Source organism: Lutra lutra, chromosome 18, assembly GCF_902655055.1.
Source record: "Lutra lutra chromosome 18, mLutLut1.2, whole genome shotgun sequence".
NCBI classification, from domain to species: Eukaryota; Metazoa; Chordata; class Mammalia; order Carnivora; family Mustelidae; genus Lutra; species Lutra lutra.
Genome location: NC_062295.1, coordinates 1,671,953 through 1,689,372, shown reverse-complemented (window position 1 = coordinate 1,689,372; position 17,420 = coordinate 1,671,953). Strand labels below are relative to the sequence as shown.

Genomic DNA, 17,420 nt, shown 5'->3' with positions numbered 1-17,420 from the left:
TTAGCCGCAGAGCATGTTGGAAGGGCTTCGACCCTCCTGCGGGGGGGGGGGTGTTGCCAGCTCCGAGGGTTGTGGTTCTGAACCGTTCACAGTTTGGGGGTGAAAGTGCTTTGGGGCACTGCTGTCAGGGGTGCGTCTCCTCGCATCTGTGACCTCTGTGTGTCTCGGGTTAACGATGCGTCCTGGGCTGGTTTTCCTGGCCGGCTGGGCTCCTCACCGTCTGGGAGCCGTGCCTGTGTAGAGTGGACCCTGCGTGGGCGCGGCCAGCGCTGCCCGGCCTGCAGTCTGGCTTCACCGACGACGCTCCTGCGCTCGCCTTGCTGCTTCGCCTCTGCCGGTGCTGGACGCTGTGACCCGCGGGCGGTGCCCTCCTGTGTTCTCTCAGTCAGGGTGGCTCCACAGGACTGTCACCTGTGGCTTTGGGCTTTGTCCCACTCCCGGGTCCCAGCTGGTGTCGAACCTCCCGGGGCTCACGGAGGGCTGGCCCCGCCCCCGCCCGCCATGTCCTCGCGGCGACGTGCCCAGGCGGTCTCTGGAGGGTCCAGCCCAACTTGGCGCAGCTGGACCCGGCGCCCGCCTCACAGTTCAGCCGGCCTCCGCGCTTCCTGCCCGGTCATGCTTCTTGTTGAACCCACGTGTTGCCCTGTAGAGCGCGCCGGTGTTTGTCCTGGGGTCCTGTCAACCTCGGTGTTTGCGGTGGCCTGTCACCGTAGCTCTGAGAGGAGGTGGTCCCCCAGGGCCCCTCCCTGCTTACCTGGTCCTTGTGCCCCACTGTGTCTCGGGGGCATTCTGAGACCCCTCTCCCCCACGCTAGCAACAGCGGGGCCCCTGGCCCTGGAGAACCTTAGGCTGCCCGGCTGTGTTCCAGACCCCACGTGGCACGGTGCTGCCAGGCCCGGGGTTGGGGGACCGGAACTGCTGGGGGGCCTACTGCTGGGCAGAGAAGGGGCATGCGGCAGGGCGTGGATGGGATCCTCCGGGCTCCCAGTCTTCTCGTAGTCCAGTCATTGGGATCCTCTGTCCTGACCGCAAGTAGGGAGTTGGAGGGAGCGGGGAGCCTCTGGGGTGGGCCTGGGTCTCCTTTGTGCCCTGTCTGGGGCCCTGGCACTGACGGTGACCACTTTGCTCCCCAGAGATGTCTCCCACAACCTGCTCCGGGCACTGGACGTCGGGCTCCTGGCGAACCTGTCCACACTGACAGAGCTGTGAGTGTTGCCTGCGGAGTGGGCGGACGGTGGTTGCCTGTCACCGTTGCGGTTATGAGGGCTTCTTTCCATCCTTGCTGAATCCTCCCTTTTCTTCCAGGGACATAAGCAACAACGAGATTTCCACTTTAGAAGAAGGAGTATTTGCTAATTTATTTAATTTAACTGAGATGTGAGTTGTTTTTGGCGTCAGTGGTTGCCCCCCCTGCCCTCCTGACCTGGCCTCCGTGCCCATTCCCGTCTGCGAGCAGGCGCTGGGGGCCTCATGCTTGCCTGCTGGAGCTCGTCTGGGGCCACGGGGCGGCGGGTGCTGCGCTGGGGAGGGCACCCCAGGCCCCTGCTCCTTGGGTTGAGGCCAGCAGCGACCCTTCCTCCGGGCTCCTGCCCTACCCTCCGCTGAGCGCCTGACCCGGCCCCCCGCCCCGCAGAAACCTGAGCGGAAACCCCCTGGAGTGTGACTGCGGTCTGGCCTGGCTGCCCCGCTGGGCGGAGGAGCAGCGGGTTCGTGTGCTTCGGCCGGAGGCGGCCACGTGTGCCGGGCCCAGCCCCGTCGCTGGCCGGCCCCTCCTCGGCGTCCCCCTGTCAGATGGCGGCTGTGGTGAGTGTGGCTGGAGTAGGCCGGCTGGGGCCTTTCCTGCTGGGCAGGTCCCCGTAGGTGCTCCGGGGCCAGCATCTGGGGCGGGGGGCGGGCAGTAAACACAGCAGCGGAGTCGGACCAGGTTGGGGGTCAGCAGGGCCCTGTGGACCCAGGGGACGGTGCAGGCAGGAGGTGAGGAGAGCTGCGGATGAGGGCACGTGGGACGCAGGGCATGCCAGGGACCCCCCATGTGCTCCGTCCAGGTGAGGACTACGTCGCCTGCCTTCCTGACAACAGCTCGGGCGCCATGCTGCTGGCGGCCTTCTCAGCTGCCCACGAGGGCCCGCTCACACCTGAGGCCTGCGGTGCCTTCTGTTTTGCGGCTGGCCAGAGCCTTGGGGCCCTCTCAGACCAGGGCTGGTGCCTGTGCGGGGCGGCCCGGCCCCCCAACACCTCCTCGGCCTGCCTGCCCTTCTGCTCCGGCATGCCGTCGGCCCTCGGCCCTGCCTGCCGGGGCCCCACTGTCCTGCAGGACACCTTCCCTGCCTCCCCAGGGGCCGCCCTGCTGGGGCCTCGGGGACCCCTGTCTTCTGGACAGCTGGCAGCCTTCCACGTCACCGCCTCCCTGCCCGTCCACTCCACACGCTGGGACTTCGGCGACGGCTCCCCCAGGGTGGACGTCGCCGGTGCGGCCACCACTCACCGCTATGTGTTGCCGGGACGCTACCACGTGACAGCGCTGCTGGCCCTGGGGGCCAGCTCGGCCCAGCTAGAGGCCGAGGTGCGGGTGGAGGCGGCCCCTGCAGCCCTGGAGCTCTCGTGTCTGGTCTCAGTGCGCAGCGATGAGACCCTCAAGCTCGGCGTCCGGAACCGTGGCGGCTCGGACCTCCAGGCCGTGTACAGCATCGTGGCTGTGGACGAGGAGCCGGCCCGGGGTGGGTGCCCTCGCCCTGGGCCTGGGCCGTCCCTCCCCTCGCTCACCCCTGGGGGCTGGAGTGAGGGGGGGCAGTGCTGGTTGGGCACATGCTGACGCCCCTTCTCTGCCCGCTGACCCCCCCCAGTGGTGCATCCGCTCTGCCCCCCAGACACTGTGATCTTCCCTGACAACGGGCACTGTTACCGCCTGGTGGCTGAGAAGGCTGCCTGGTTGCAGGCGCAGGAGCGGTGCCGGGCCTGGGCCGGGGCCGCCCTGGCCATGGTGGACAGCCCTGCCGTCCAGCGCTTCCTGGTCTCCCAGGTCACCAGGTACCCACCCCCACCCTGGAGAGGCTGTCAGGTGGGGGTCCCCACAATGCTGGGGCAGGGCTGGAGGAGAGGTGGGGGTGGCCAGAGACCCGAGTCCAGCTGGCTGGCCTGATGGCGGCCGAGGACCCTGTCTTGCTTGGCGGACGCCGTTGCCATCAGCTCTTGGGACAAAGATGTGGGTGTGGGGCATGTGTCCAGGTCCTGTGGGCCCACCACCCCTGCTCTCCTCACTGAGCCCTTCCTGGCAGGAGTAGGGCCGGTTCTGTTGTGACCACGGAGGCTGCCCTCGGCCCCCCAGACCGTGAGGAACGGCGCTTCCTTGCAGCCGGCCCACCCCTGCCCCTGGCAGGTCGTGCCTGTTTCTCCCCAAGGCTCTGGGATGGGCTGACCAGACTGTGGCTCATACCCTGGATGTTCTCGGTGTCCAGAAGGGGAAATCAAGGCCCAGAACAGTCAAGGTCCCTGGCAGTAGCTGGGCCCCAGTGCCTGGCTCTGACTCTGGCAACTCACTCCTCTCCCTGAGTTCTCCACGTGTCTGTCAGCCCTCCTTCCAGAAGGGTCTTCGTACCTCGGCAGAGCTGGGGGAGCAGCCTGTGTGGGGGGCGGAGATGCAGGGGTTTTGCTCCCCAAATGCTACATTTAGAGCTGCCTTTTTTTTTTTAATATATTTTTTACCCATTGGGGGGGGTAGGGGCAGGGGGAGAGGGAGAAGCAGACCCCTGCTGAGCTCAGAGCCCAACACAGACCTTGATCTCACAACCCTGAGATCATGACCTGAGCGGAAACCAAGAGTTGGACACTCATCCGACCACGGCCCCCATGGGCCTCCCCGCCCGGAGACTGCTCACATAGGACACCGCTCTCGGCCGGACTGAAGCCTCCCCTGCTGGGAGTGCTTCGCTGGGCTCTGGGCTCCACAGGCATGGGTGTGAGTGGACACAGCCATGGCCTTGCTCGCCAGGTCATCTCTCTGAGCCTCAGTTTCCCCATCTAGAGATGGGGAGAGGGGCAAGGCCTGCCTGAGGGGCTGCCGTGAGGAGCCAGCTCCCAGAGAGAGGACAGCTGGAAGGGTGCCTGTCTTCGGGGAGACCCTGGGCGCCCACTCTCCCCTCCGCCTGCCTGCAGGAGCCTGGATGTGTGGATTGGCTTCTCCGCTGTGGAGGGGGAGGAGGCGGACCCCGCCGTGCAGCGCGAGGCCTTCAACCTGGAGACCTGCCAGAACTGGCTGCCCGGGGAGCCGCACCCGGCCACCGCCGAGCGCTGCGTGCGGCTGGGGCCCGCGGGCCAGTGCAACACCGACCTGTGCTCTGCGCCCCACAGCTATGTCTGCGAGCTGCAGCCTGGAGGTGCGCCGGGGCCCCGGGGGGCTTCGGGTCACTCTCTGCCCTCGACTAGGACCGACACCTCCCCAGCCATCGTGGGGAACTCCTTCACGTGGCTGTCCCTGACCCCCCACCGCACAGGGGCTCCTTGCCACCCTGGGGGCTCCTCTGTCCCCCTGGGACAGTCACATCCTTCAGGCTCATTGCTCAGCTGCTCAGTGTCCATCAGGTGTGGCTGAGCACCTGTGGTCCTGAACGGAGCTGCTCCCAACAAGACCGAGCTGGGGGGCAGCTGGGAGACCACTGCCAAGGGGCTTGGTCCCAGGTCCGGCCCCACCTTGGGCCCCTGATGCTGTCTTCTTTGGCTGGAGACCTCACTGCACACTTGCCGTCCCAGGGCCTGTGTGGGACGCAGAGACCTTCCTCGTGGGAGCGCCCAGTGGGGACCTACAGGGCCCCTTGAGCCCCCTGGCACAGCAGGAGGTCCTCTCGGCCCCCCAGGAGCTCGTTGAGGTAGGCCGACCCCCAGACCCTCCAGGACAGGCTTCTGTGTCTCTTTAAGGTGCTTTCTCTGGACCGTGTGCCCGGTAGAGACTGTGCCCCCCACCCTCCGCCACGCGGAGAGCAGCAGCGCCCCCTCCCTGTGTCTGAGAGCCCCGAGTGCCCCTGAGCCTTCTCTCCACAGAACAAGGGGGCGGTACCGGTGCTCAGCGATAGGTGTGAGCTGAATTTTCTTCCTGAGTGACTGTCTTCCTCAGTGTGAAGCCCCATGTGGTGGCTCCTTCCCCTCTGGGCCGGCCTGAATTGGGGTCTGGGGTCTTGGGCTTGGGGTCTGTGGAGCTGAGCAGTGCCCCCCCCCCCAGATGATGGCGTTCCCCAGCCTGGGCCTGAGCAGGGAGGCCTTCCTCACGGCAGCCGAGCTGGGCACCCAGGAGCTCCGCCGGCCCGTCCAGCTGCGGCTGCAGGTGCTAAGGCCTACGGCAGAAGCAGGTGGGGCTCTGTCCGAGCAGTGGGCGGGCGGCTGTCCGCGCGGTCACAGGCCCTGGTCCCTTGCCCACTGGACGGGTGTCTAGCCTTGAGGTGGGCAGGGTGGTGTCCAGAGAAACGGACTCAGGCTCGGGACCCGCAGGACAGCCTGTGTGGGGCTGTCCTGGGTCTGTTTTGCGGCCCAGGGTCGGGAAGGGTAGAGGGGTGATTTTGGGGCCCGGGTTGCTGACTGGCAAGACCTTCTGTTAATGGGCACCTGGGGGGCTCAGTGGGTTGAGCCTCTGGCTTCAGCTTAGGTCATGATCCCAGAGTCCTGGGATCGAGCCCTGCGTCGGGCTCTCTGCTCAGCGGGGAGCCTGCTTCCCCCCCCCGCCCCCCCGCCTGCCTCTCTGCCTGCATGTAGTCTCTGTCAAATAAATAAAATCTTTAAAAAAAAAAAAAAACAAAAACCTCCTGTCATCGTGGGGGTGTCCTTGACCATGGCTGAACAGCAGGCCAGGGCCCCAACACCCCTCTTTCACCTTGCAGCGGCCCCTGGAAGCAACAGGGAGCTTGAGAGCAGGTCCCCAGAGAGCCAGGCTGAGTCTGTCCCTGCGTGCGCCCCAGAAGGACACTGGTGCCCCCGAGCTGGTCTCCACCTCCCGTTGGATGACCCCTGCCGCCCCCAGGCCTGTGCCAATGGGTCCACGTCAGGGCCGGGACTCCCCGGGGCCTCCTATGCACTCTGGAGGGAGTTCCTGTTCTCTGTGCCGGCGGGGCCTCCCGCCCAGTACTCGGTAAGTGTCACCAGCCTGGGCTCCCCCTCTGCTGCCCACCCGGACAAATGGCACACTCTTCCACCTCCCTGCCCCACCCTGGTTCTGTCCTTGTCCTTGCTCACCACCCCTAGCAGGAGAAACTGTCAGCTCGGGCCTTACCCCTTGTTCTGACTGCTGTGTCCCTCCGAGGCCCCGCCCCTGTCCAGGAAGGGCCCTCGCACGCCTGCATCCCTGCCCTATGCCCGTCCCTGTCCCAGCGCCTGTCCCATCTGTCTCTGCCATGAGTGCTTGGGGAGCCCCCGTGGGTCCTATGCACCTGCTGGAGCCCCTGATTCGGTGCCTTGGGTAGCACCCCTTACCCCGACCAGTGGTGGTCCATCGTGAGGACCCAGCACAGCCTGCCTCACTCCAACAGGTCACCTTCCACGGCCAGGACAGCCCCCTGCTCCCCGGAGACCTCATGGCCTTGCAGCATGACGCGGGGCCAGGCGCCCTTCTGCGCTGCTCACCCACCCTGGGCGCCCCCGGAGCCGCAGCCCCGTACTTCTCCACCACCGCTGCAGCCTGGCTGTCCCACCTGCCCACGCAGTTGGAGGCAGCCCCAGCCGGCCCCGTCTGTGCCTTGCGGCTCCTGGCTACCACGGAGCGCCTCACCCTCCTGCTGGGGCTGCAGCCTAACCCAGGGCTGCAGCAGCCCGGGCGCTACGAGGTGCGGGCCACCGTGGGCAACAGCGTGTCCGTGCACAACCTGTCCTGCAGCTTCGACGTGCTGTCCCCGGTGGCGGGGCTGCGGCTGGCCTACCCCACGCCCCACGACGGCCGCCTCTACGTGCCCACCAACAGCTCCACCCTGGTACTCCGGGTGGACGCCGGCGCCAGCGCCACTGCCACAGCCCGTTGGCCCGGGGGCAACGTCAGCGCGCCCTTCGAGGTCGCCTGCCCGGCCGCGGTGGCGGCTCTGCTGCCTGGCTGTGCTCTCGAGGCCAACAGCACCCTGTTCGCGGTGCTGGAGCTGCCCGGGCTCCGCGAGGGCGAGCACATGGTCGAGGTCGTGGTGGAGAATGGCGCCGGCCAGGCCAGCCTCAGCCTGCATGTGACGGCTGAGGAGCCCATCTGCGGCCTTCGCGCCACTCCCAGCCCTGAAGCCCGCGTGCTGCAGGGCGTCCTGGTGGTGAGTAGCCCCCCCACCCCCGCCCCTCCCCTGTGGTGTCTTGAAGTCGCCTGGGAAACCCCACCGGGAGGCACGTCTGGGTCCGGGGGACCTGGGTTAGGGCAGAACTGGCCACCGAAGCTCTGGGGCTGGCCGATGCCGTGCCCTTCCCGCAGCGGTACAGCCCCGCGGTGGACGCCGGCTCGGACGTGGTCTTCCGCTGGACCATCGACGACAAGCAGTCCTTGACCTTCCACAACGTGGTCTTCAACGTCATCTATCAGAGCGCCGCAGTCTTCAAGCTCTCGGTGGGTGGGGGGCACCGGTGGGGGTGGGGGTGGGGGTGGGCCAGGCCGGGCAGTGCTCACCTTTACCTTCTGTTCTGCTTTGCTCCCGAGGACCCCTCGGCTGGCTGCGGGTGAGTGTGGGGTGGGGGGGGGCTCTGTCTACTGCCCGGCGCCCCCCCACCTGTGGCAGCCCATGCGTGCTCCTGTCTCTGCAGCTGACGGCCTCCAACCATGTGAGCAATGTCACCGTGAGCTACAACGTCACCGTGGGGCGCATGCACCGGATGAGGGGCCTCTGGGTGTCCGCAGTGCCGCCCGTGCTGCCCCCCAACACCACGCTGGCCTTGGCCGCCCACGTGCTGGTGGACTCGGCTGTGGAGGTGGCCTTCCTGTGAGTGTGCCTGGCCTGGTGGGCAGCAGGGTGGGCCGCTCCTGGGGGTGCTGGGGCTGGGCTCCCCCTGCCTCCCCCTCCCTCCCCCTCCTTACCTGCCCAGAGTGGCCAGGGGTGCAGCCGGGCCTATGTGCACCCACCCCAGCCTGCTCATGGCCTGCCTGCTGCCGTGGCAGATGGACCTTCGGGGATGGGGACCAGGTGATCGGCCAGTTCAGGCCTCCATACGATGAGTCCGTCCGGGTCCCAGACCCCACGGTGGCCCAGGTGCTGGTGGAGCACAACGCCACGCACACTTATGCCGTCCCAGGTGAGGTCTGGGCCACTGGCCTGTTGGGGGACAGTCCCCTCCGCCTAGTCTGGGCTGACAGCCTGGGGTCCACAGTAGGGAGAAGGAGGGGTATCTGAGGTGAAGGGTGGACTGGGCTTCTGAGCCCCATGATTCAAGTCTCCTGGCCAAAAACTGGACCCCCCCTTGGCCCCTGCTCAGACCCTTTTCTGGGGAAGAAGGGGGTTACGTTTTATTTTGAATGACTAGAAGCCGCATACTCAGAATACAGAGTAGAGCTCGGCGCCCCTCCCCCCTGCTTCCTATTGGGGCTTGGGCGGTCTGGGACAGATCTGCCCCTCCTCTCGTCCCCGTATCTGCCCCATGTCTCGCCCCGTGCTGCTGGTACTCTGCACGTGCCTCGCGGGCACCCCCAGCGCAGGAACCAAGGGCATTCTCCCTCTGCGTTTGGCCCGGGGCCCTGTATTGCCATCCCAAGGGGTCCCAGTGTGCAGCAACACGGGGTTAGTACTGACTTGGCCATGTAGGCGGTGGCCCTGGTCCTTACTCGGGCCTGTCCCCCAGGTGAGTACAACCTGACCCTACTGGTGTCCAACGCCTTTGAGAAGCTGACCCAGCAGGTGCCTGTGAGTGTGCGAGCCGCCTTACCAGCCCTGGCCGTGGCCGTGGGAAGCCATGTCCCAGCGGCCGGCCAGCCGGTCACCTTCTCCCCACACCCCCTGCCCTGGCCTGGGGGTGTCCTGTACACGTGGGACTTCGGGGATGGCTCCCCGGCTGTGACGCAGCCCCAGCCAGAGGTCAACCACACGTACGCCTCCAGCGGCGTGTACCACGTCCGTCTAGAGGTCAACAACACGGTGAGCAGCGTGGCGGCGGGCCTCAGCCTCCGCATCTTTGAGGAGCTCCGGGGACTGCGTGTGAGCCTGCACACGGCGGTGGAGCAGGGCGCACCTGTGACCGTCAGTGCCACGCTGCAGTCAGGGGACAACGTCACATGGACGTTCGACATGGGGGACGGCACGGTGCTCACGGGCCCTGAGCCCACAGTGGAGCACGTGTACCTCCGCTCCCAGAACTTCACAGTGACCGTGGGCGCATCCAGCCCCGCAGGCCACCTGGCCCTGAGCCAGCCCGTACACGTCTTCGTCCTGGAGGTGCTGCGGATCGAGCCCGCGGCCTGCATCCCCGCACAGCCCCATGCCCGGTTCACGGCCCATGTCACTGGGGACCCTGCGCACTATGTCTTCGACTGGACGTTTGGGGACGGCTCTTCTAACACGACCATCTCGGGGGACCCGACGGTGACACACAATTTCACGCAGAGTGGGACGTTCCCCTTGGCACTGGTCTTGTCGAGCCGGGTGAACAAGGCCCATTACTTCAGCAGCGTGTGCGTGGAGCCCGAGGTGGGCAACGTGACCCTGTGGCCCGAGAGGCAGCTGGTGCGGCTCGGGGAGGAGGCCCGTCTGGTGGCTCAGGCTTGGCCCCCGTCCCTCTACCGCTACGCCTGGGACTTCGGCACCGAGGACGCGACCCGTGTCGGCGGCCCCGAGGCCACATTCACCTACTCAGACCCCGGTTCCTATCTGGTGACGGTCGCCGTGTCCAACAATATCTCGGCAGCCAACGACTCTGCCCTCGTGGAGGTGCAGGAGCCCGTGGAGCTCTCGGGCATCCGGGTCAACGGGTCCGGCGTGCTGGAGCTGCTGCAGCCCTACCTGTTCTCGGCCGTGGGCCGCGGCCACCCCGCCACCTACCTGTGGGACCTGGGGGACGGTGGGCGCCTCCAGGGCCCCACAGCCACCCACGCCTACAACAGCACAGGCCCCTTCACCGTCAGGGTGCGCGCATGGAACGAGGTGAGCCGTGGCGGGGCGTGCCTGAATGTCACGGTGCAGCAGCGCGCGTGGGGCCTGGGTGTCAATGCCAGCCGCACGGTGGTGCCCCTCAACGCCAGCGTGAGCTTCAGCACATCCCTGGAGGCCGGCAGTGACGTGCGCTACTCCTGGGTGCTCTGTGACCGCTGCACGCCCATCCCCGGGGGCCCCACCATCTCCTACACCTTCCGCTCGGTGGGCACCTTCAACATCATCGTCACTGCCGAGAACGAGGTGGGCTCCGCCCAGGACAGCATCTTCGTCTACGTCCTGCGGCACATCGAGGGGCTGCAGGTGGTGGGGGGCAGCGGTGGCTGCTGCTTTCCCACCAACCACACGCTGCAGCTGCAGGCCGTGGTCAGGGACGGCACCAACATCTCCTACAGCTGGGCTGCCCAACGGGATGGCAGCCTAGTCCTGGCTGGCAGCGGCAAGACCTTCTCGCTCACCGTGCTCGAGGCCGGTACCTACCACGTCCGGCTGCGGGCCGCCAACATGCTGGGCAGTGCCTCGGCCAACCGCACTGTGGACTTCGTGGAGCCCGTGGGCAGCTTGGCTGCAGCCGCCTCCCCAAACCCTGCCGCGGTCAATGTCAGTGTCACCTTCTGTGCTGAGCTGGCTGGGGGCAGTGGCGTCATCTACACTTGGTTCCTGGAGGGAGGACTGAGCTGGGAGACCCCGGAGCCATCCACCACCCACGCCTTCCCCAGCCCTGGCCTGTACCTGGTCACGGTCATGGCGGAGAACCAGCTGGGCTCGGCCAATGCCACCCTCGAGGTGGCCGTGCAGGTGCCCGTCAGAGGCCTCAGCATCAGGGCCGGCGAGCCAGACCGCAGCTTTGTGGCAGCCGGCTCCTCTGTGCCCTTCTGGGGACAGCTGGACTCCGGCACCAACGTGAGCTGGAGCTGGACGGTTCCGGGCGGCAGCAGGCTCGGTCAGCACGTCGCTGTGGTCTTCCGCGACGCCGGCACCTCCTCCGTTCAGCTTAACGCTTCCAACGCGGTCAGCTGGGTCGTGGCCACCCATGAGCTCACGGTGGAGGAGCCCATCGTGGGCCTGGTGCTGTGGGCCAGCAGCAAGGTGGCGGAGCCTGGGCAGCAGGTGCACTTCCAGGCCATGCTGGCTGCCGGCTCCGCCGTGCGATTCCTCGTGCAGGTCAGCGGGGCAGGCCCAGAGGCGCTGCCCGGGCCCCACTTCTCCCGCAGCTTCCCCCGGGCCGGGGACTACGTGGTGAGCGTGCAGGCAGAGAACCATGTGAGCCGGGCCCAGGCCCAGGTGCGCGTCTTGGTGCTGGAGTCGGTGGGGGGGCTACAGGTGCCCGGCTGCTGCGAACCGGGCATCCCCACGGGCACAGAGAGGAACTTCACCGCCCGCGTGCAGCGGGGGTCCCGCGTGGCCTACGCGTGGTACTTCTCCTTGCAAAAGGTCCAGGGGGACTCGCTGGTCATCCTGTCGGGCCGAGATGTCACCTACACCCCGGTGGCTGCGGGGCTGCTGGAGATCCACGTGCGCGCCTTCAACGAGCTGGGCGGGGTGAACCTGACGCTCACCACGGAGGTCCAGGACCCCATCCAGCAGGTGGCGCTGCGCAGTGGCCGCTGCTTTACCAACCGCTCTGCCCGGTTCGAGGCTGCCACGAGCCCTAGTCCCCGGCGGGTGACCTATCGCTGGGACTTCGGGGATGGGGCCCTGGTGGAGGACACGGAGGAGCCCTGGGCTGAGCACTCCTATCTGCGGCCCGGGGACTACCGCGTGGAGGTGAATGCCTCCAACCTGGTGAGCTTCTTTGTGGCGCAGGCCACGGTCACCGTCCACGTGCTGGCTTGCAGGGAGCCCGAGGTGGAGGTGGCCCTGCCCCCGCAGGTGTTGATGCGGCGCTCCCAGCGCAACTACCTGGAGGCCCACGTCAACCTGCGTGACTGTGTCACCTACCAGACCGAGTACCGCTGGCAGGTGTACCGGGCCCCCAGCTGCCAGCGGCCTGCGCGCATGGCCCCCGTGGCCCTGCCCAGCGTGGATGTGAGCCGGCCCCAGCTGGTGGTGCCACGGCTGGCCCTGCCTGTGGGCCACTACTGCTTCGTGTTCATGGTGTCATTCGGGGAGACACCGCTGGCACGGAGCATCCAAGCCAACGTGACAGTGGTGCCCGAGCGCCTGATGCCCATCGTTGAGGGCGGTTCGTACCGCGTGTGGTCAGACACTCAGGACCTGGTGCTGGACGGCAGCAAATCCTACGATCCCAACCTGGAAGATGGCGACCAGACACCGCTCAGCTTCCACTGGGCCTGTGTGGCCTCAACCCAGGTCAGGTGCCCTGCAGGGCATGGACGGTCCCCGCCCCTCAGTCTTTCTGCTCCTGAGCCCAGCCGGGGGAGGTGGTCTTCTAGTTGTGCCCTGGACCAGGTTCTGCTTTGAAGCCATGCAGGGTCTCATGCCCCCTCCCCTGTGGCTACAGAGTGAATCTGGTGGGTGTGCCCTGACCTTCGGGCCCCGGGGGAGCAGCGTGGTTACCGTCCCTCGGGAGCGCCTGCAGGCTGGCGTGGAGTATACCTTCAACCTGACCGTGTGGAAGGCGGGGCGGAAGGAGGAGGCCACCAATCAGACGGTGGGTGCTGCTGGCCTGGTCCTTAGCCCAGCAAGGCAGAGCCCCGGGCCCCCATGGTGGACCCAGCTGCTGGGGAGGGCTGAGCATACAGAGCCACCTGTCCCCAGGGAACACTGGACGCTCTTAGAGGGTTTCCTGAGTTGTGGTGCTTAACAAAACATCCCGTTTCAACACTGCGCTCCAGATCTCGGAGGGGCCCCAGGCGCCGTGAGGTCCACTTCCCAGAACATGGGTGTCCTCTTTTGTGAATGGGAGGGGCCTGATCTCACCCCTGTGCGTGTGTGTACTCAATGCTCCCCTCCCCTGGGCCCTCCAGGTAGGTCAGGGCTGCAGAGTGGATGACCCTGGGGCAGCCACTCCTGCTGCCTTTGGGGGAGGTGTGCTGATGGGAGCAGGTGTGCTGGGCTCTGCTAGTGCCCGGCACAGCATTCTCTGTCCTCAGCATCAGGGCTCTCCAGCTGGCCTGCCCTGAGGGGCTGTCTGGCAAGGTGGGAGCTTAGAGGAGGGCCTCACCTGGACTGGCTGAGGCAGGCCCCATCCTAGGGCAGCAGGGGCCTTGGGCCGGTCAGCACACATTTCCCCTCCCCACAGAGGCGTTCGCCCGATCGTTCTCCTGTTCGTGGGTGAGCACCTGAGGGCCTCGTGTGTGCCAGGTTCATGCTGGGCTGTGGCTACAGAAAATAAACCCAGTGTGGACTCCGTTCTTTTGGGTGTCCACCACCATCCCCCAGCCTGTGAGGCACAAAACCAGATGAATGTACTGGGTGTGGCCCGAGCCCACAGTGCCCTGGGAAGCTGGACCTTAGGCTAGTGAGGAGCTGGCTGGGCCCAGCCGAGCCTTCCCAACTAGGAGAACAGCGCCAAGGCAGCGGCCAGAGACTCAGCTCTCCCAGGAGCCACTGCACCCCTGCAGCCCCGACTTGCTGGGTAGACTCACCCGACTGGGCCCCAGGAGCAGGGGGATTGGCTCAGGTTATGGCTTCCCTGTGATCCCACCCTGTCCCCAGGTGTTGATTCGCAGGGGCCGGGTGCCCATCGTGTCCTTGGAGTGTGTGTCCTGCAAGGCTCAGGCCGTGTACGCAGTGAGCCGCAGCTCCTACGTGTATCTGGAGGGCCGGTGTGACAACTGCAGCGCCGGCTCCAAGCGAGGGGTGAGCCAAAGAGCCTGGAGGGAAGGGGCGGGGCCACGGAGTGGGGCGGGGCCTGGGGAGAGGGCGGGGCGCGGTCGCTCCGCTCCTCAGTCCCTGGTCTGCCCCCGCAGCGCTGGGAGGCGCGCACCTTCAGCAACCAGACGCTGGTGCTGGACGAGACGACCACGTCGACCGGCAGCTCGGGCATGCGGCTGGTGGTGCGGCGCGGCGTGCTGCGGGACGGCGAGGGCTACACGTTCACCCTCACGGTGCTGGGCCGCTCGGGTGAGGAGGAGGGCTGCGCCTCCATCCGCCTCGCCGCCAACCGGCCCCCACGCGGGGGCTCCTGCCGCCTCTTCCCGCTGGACGTCGTGCGCGCCCTCACCACCAAGGTGCACTTCGAGTGCACAGGTGAGCGCAGCGACGGGTGGGAGGGCGAGGCGCGGTGGGTATGTGGGGCCCCGCCCTGCTCACACTGCGAGGCCCCCCCCCCACCCCCGCAGGCTGGAAGGACGCGGAAGACGGGAGTGCGCCCCTGGTGTATGCCCTGCTGCTGCGGCGCTGTCGCCAGGGCCACTGCGAGGAGTTCTGCATCTACAGGGGCAGCCTCCCCACCTATGGTGCGGTGCTGCCACCGGGGTTCGCACCCCACTTCCAGGTGGGCCTGGCCGTGGTTGTGCAGGATCAGCTGGGCGCCGCTGTGGTCGCCCTCAACAGGTTAGCCGGGGCGGGGGGCCGGGAGGTCAGGGCAGGTGGGAGCCGGGACTCCCACTTGTTCACCGGGGGTGAACCTCTGCACACAGATCTCTGGCCATCACCCTGCCAGAGCCTCCTGGTGACCTCCCAGGAGGCCCCGGCGACCTCGTGATCTGGCTGCATGGTCTCACGGAGAGCATGCTGCCCCGGCTGCTGAGACAGGCGGACCCCCAGCACGTCATCGAGTACTCGCTGGCCCTCATCACCGTGCTCAACGAGGCCAGCGCAGGGGTGAGGACTCCCCTCTTCTTGTCTGTCCTCAGTGGGAGGGTGGGGCCAGGCCAGGTCCTACAGCTTTGCAAGTAGTCAGTCCCCTGGTGCATTTCCTTGAAACAACCTGTTCTCTCCTCTCCCCACCTGTGGGCTCCCCCATCCTCACCTGTGGGTTCCCCTGTCCCCACGCCCAGCCCCTGTCAGAGGAGCCCTGGGAAAGCCCCCTTTTGCTCCCAAAGAAACAGGACTTGAGTTGCCCCCCAGTTTCGTGGTGGCTGAGACGGCGTGTGCTTGCCCTCACTGCCGCTGTGCACTCGGCTCCCTGTGCTTGACGTCCACAGTCCGAGCACGCCCTGGCCGCGGCAGCAGAGCTGGACGCCCGGCGGCAGCTGCAAGCCCAGATACGCAAGAATGTCACAGAGACCTTGGTCTCGCTGCGGGTCAACACTGTGGATGACATCCAGCAGATCGCGGCGGCGCTGGCCCAGTGCACGGTAGGGTGTGCTCAGGCCCCTCGGCAGCCCTCGTCCCCGCCAGTGCCCCCTGTCCTGTGCCAGTTCTCAGCTGTTGTAGTGTGAGAGGCATGGGGTTCTCTGCCCTCCGGGGCCTGTGTGGGGTGGCCCCAGGGCATAAGGAGCAGGCTCGCTGTAGGGAGGGCAGATGGAAGAGGCCATTCCTGTACCGTCCTGCTCCAGCCCACGGTCCCAGCGGACCTGGCTTCTGCAGCTCCGAGAGCGACCCACTGGTGTTGTCCAGGATTCGGAGACTGGACTGGGCAGGGCTGAGCTCAGTCTGACGGGGTGGGAAGTTGCGGCAGAGCCTTCAGCAGAGAAGGGAGCAGAGAACCTTCCAAGGGAGGTGGGGGGGATCCTGTGACACGTGACTCCTGTGGCTGTGACATGCATGGGGTGGGACGCAGAGTGGTCTTCCGCGGGCCTCGTCCGTGGGTGGGGAGAAGCCCCAGGAGAGCTCTTAGCAAGCAGGCGTGTGGGCAGAACCCACGTTTGGGGGTTTCCAGCTACAGCATGAAGGGGCGCCGGGGAAGTCCGGGGCCAGAGCGGGCGCCCTGCAGCGTGGCCGGCGTGATGGAGCTGAGCGGAGGGGCCGGCCTCGCTGCAGGTGTCCAGCGGGGAGCCGGTGTGTGGCTCCTGCCTGAAGCAGACACTGCACAAGCTTGAGGGCATGATGCGAATCCTGCAGGCCGAGACGGCCGCGGGCACCGGGACGCCCATGGGGATCGCCGACAGCATCCTCAACATCACAGGTGCGGGCCGGGCTGGGCTGCGCGGCGCTCCCACCTGCCCCCGCCTCTCCCCACGAGCATCTGCCCCCGCCTCTCCCGCCCCCCAGGCGACCTCATCCACCTGGCCAGTGCGGATGTGCAGGGCCCTCGGCCACCGGAGCTGGGCATGGAGCCGCCGGCGCACATGGTGGCGTCCAGGGCCTATCACCTGTCGTCGGCCCTCATGTGTATCGTCATGCGCTCCCGCGTCCTCGACGAGGAGCCTCTGACGCTGGCAGGCGAGGAGATCACAGCCCGCGGCAAGCGCTCGGACCCACGGAGCCTCCTGTGCCAGGGCGACGCCTCGCTCCCCGGCTGCCCCTTCTCTATCCCCACGGCCTTCAGCGGAGCCCTGTCCAACCTCAGCGACGTGGTGCAGCTCATGTTCCTGGTCGACTCCAACCCCTTCCCCTTCGGCTACATCAGCAACTACACAGTCTCCACCAAGGTGGCCTCCATGGCCTTCCAGACGCAGGCCGGGGCCCACATCCCCATCGGGCAGCTGGCCTCAGAGCGCGCCATCACCGTGAAGGTGCCCAGCAGCTCAGACCGGGCCGCTTGGGGCCCCCGCGCCCCTGCCGGCTCCGCGGTCGTCCCGCCCCGGGCCTCGGTCGGCGTCGTGGTTACCCCCGAGGAGAGCAACCCCGCCGCTGGCCTGCACCTGCAGCTCACCTACACGCTGCTCGGTGGTACGTGCTGGGGCCCTTGCGGCAGCGCCGCCTGCAGGCCTGGCCCGGCCTCTCGGGGCTCAGGGGAGGCAGGGAGGTACCTCGGGTGAGCAGGTGTTTCTCGTGGACCCCCCAACTCTGTGGCCTTTACCGTGGTCTGCCTCCTGCTTCCCAGACTGCTGGCGGCCTGGCCCAAAGGTGGCAGGGGACGAGGGTGGAGCAGGTGCCATCCCCGAGCTCTCTGGCCCTCTCACCCCCAGGGCCAGGGAGGGCCCCAGAGCGCCCATGGGGGTCACCCAGGACGTCCATGCGACCCTGTGCTTGTCTCTCTAGAGCACTACTTGCCCGAGGAGCCTGAGCCCTATCTGGCCGTGTATTTGCACTCGGCGTCTTGGCCCAACGAGTACAACTGCTCCGCCAGCAAGAGGATCCGCCCAGAGCAGCTGGCGGGCGACGACCACAGGCCCTATACCTTCTTCATCGCCCCGGGGTGAGCACGTGCCCCGCCACCGAGGACCCGTTGGTAGGGAGGGGCTGGTCTCCAAGGGCAGGGCGAATGTGTGCCAAGGTCATGTGCGCTCCCTGTGGGAACAGGCATAGCAGCAGGAAGACTGGCCACACATGGTGAGGGTGACTGCCAAGAGGCCTTGGGGCCAGAATATGGCTGTCGTTCAGGGC

The 17,420-nt window shown here is 67.0% G+C and overlaps 1 protein-coding gene across 4 annotated transcripts in view; it reads left to right on the top strand.

Moving 5' to 3' along the window:
• Positions 1-17,420, top strand: part of PKD1 (polycystin 1, transient receptor potential channel interacting) — a 44,814-nt gene that overhangs the window by 12,723 nt on the left and 14,671 nt on the right. For all 4 annotated transcript variants that reach the window (XM_047713972.1, XM_047713968.1, XM_047713970.1 and 1 more), the window contains exons 2-24: positions 1,134-1,205; positions 1,306-1,377; positions 1,634-1,803; positions 2,046-2,717; positions 2,844-3,027; positions 4,153-4,373; positions 4,747-4,862; positions 5,213-5,339; positions 5,865-6,112; positions 6,510-7,265; positions 7,421-7,552; positions 7,747-7,922; positions 8,099-8,232; positions 8,776-12,392; positions 12,544-12,693; positions 13,701-13,844; positions 13,955-14,234; positions 14,327-14,540; positions 14,627-14,810; positions 15,134-15,286; positions 15,912-16,056; positions 16,143-16,763; positions 17,076-17,232. In XM_047713972.1, coding sequence (XP_047569928.1) covers positions 1,134-1,205; positions 1,306-1,377; positions 1,634-1,803; positions 2,046-2,717; positions 2,844-3,027; positions 4,153-4,373; positions 4,747-4,862; positions 5,213-5,339; positions 5,865-6,112; positions 6,510-7,265; positions 7,421-7,552; positions 7,747-7,922; positions 8,099-8,232; positions 8,776-12,392; positions 12,544-12,693; positions 13,701-13,844; positions 13,955-14,234; positions 14,327-14,540; positions 14,627-14,810; positions 15,134-15,286; positions 15,912-16,056; positions 16,143-16,763; positions 17,076-17,232 — 8,745 coding nt within the window. The remainder of the gene's footprint in view (positions 1-1,133; positions 1,206-1,305; positions 1,378-1,633; positions 1,804-2,045; positions 2,718-2,843; positions 3,028-4,152; positions 4,374-4,746; positions 4,863-5,212; positions 5,340-5,864; positions 6,113-6,509; positions 7,266-7,420; positions 7,553-7,746; positions 7,923-8,098; positions 8,233-8,775; positions 12,393-12,543; positions 12,694-13,700; positions 13,845-13,954; positions 14,235-14,326; positions 14,541-14,626; positions 14,811-15,133; positions 15,287-15,911; positions 16,057-16,142; positions 16,764-17,075; positions 17,233-17,420) is intronic.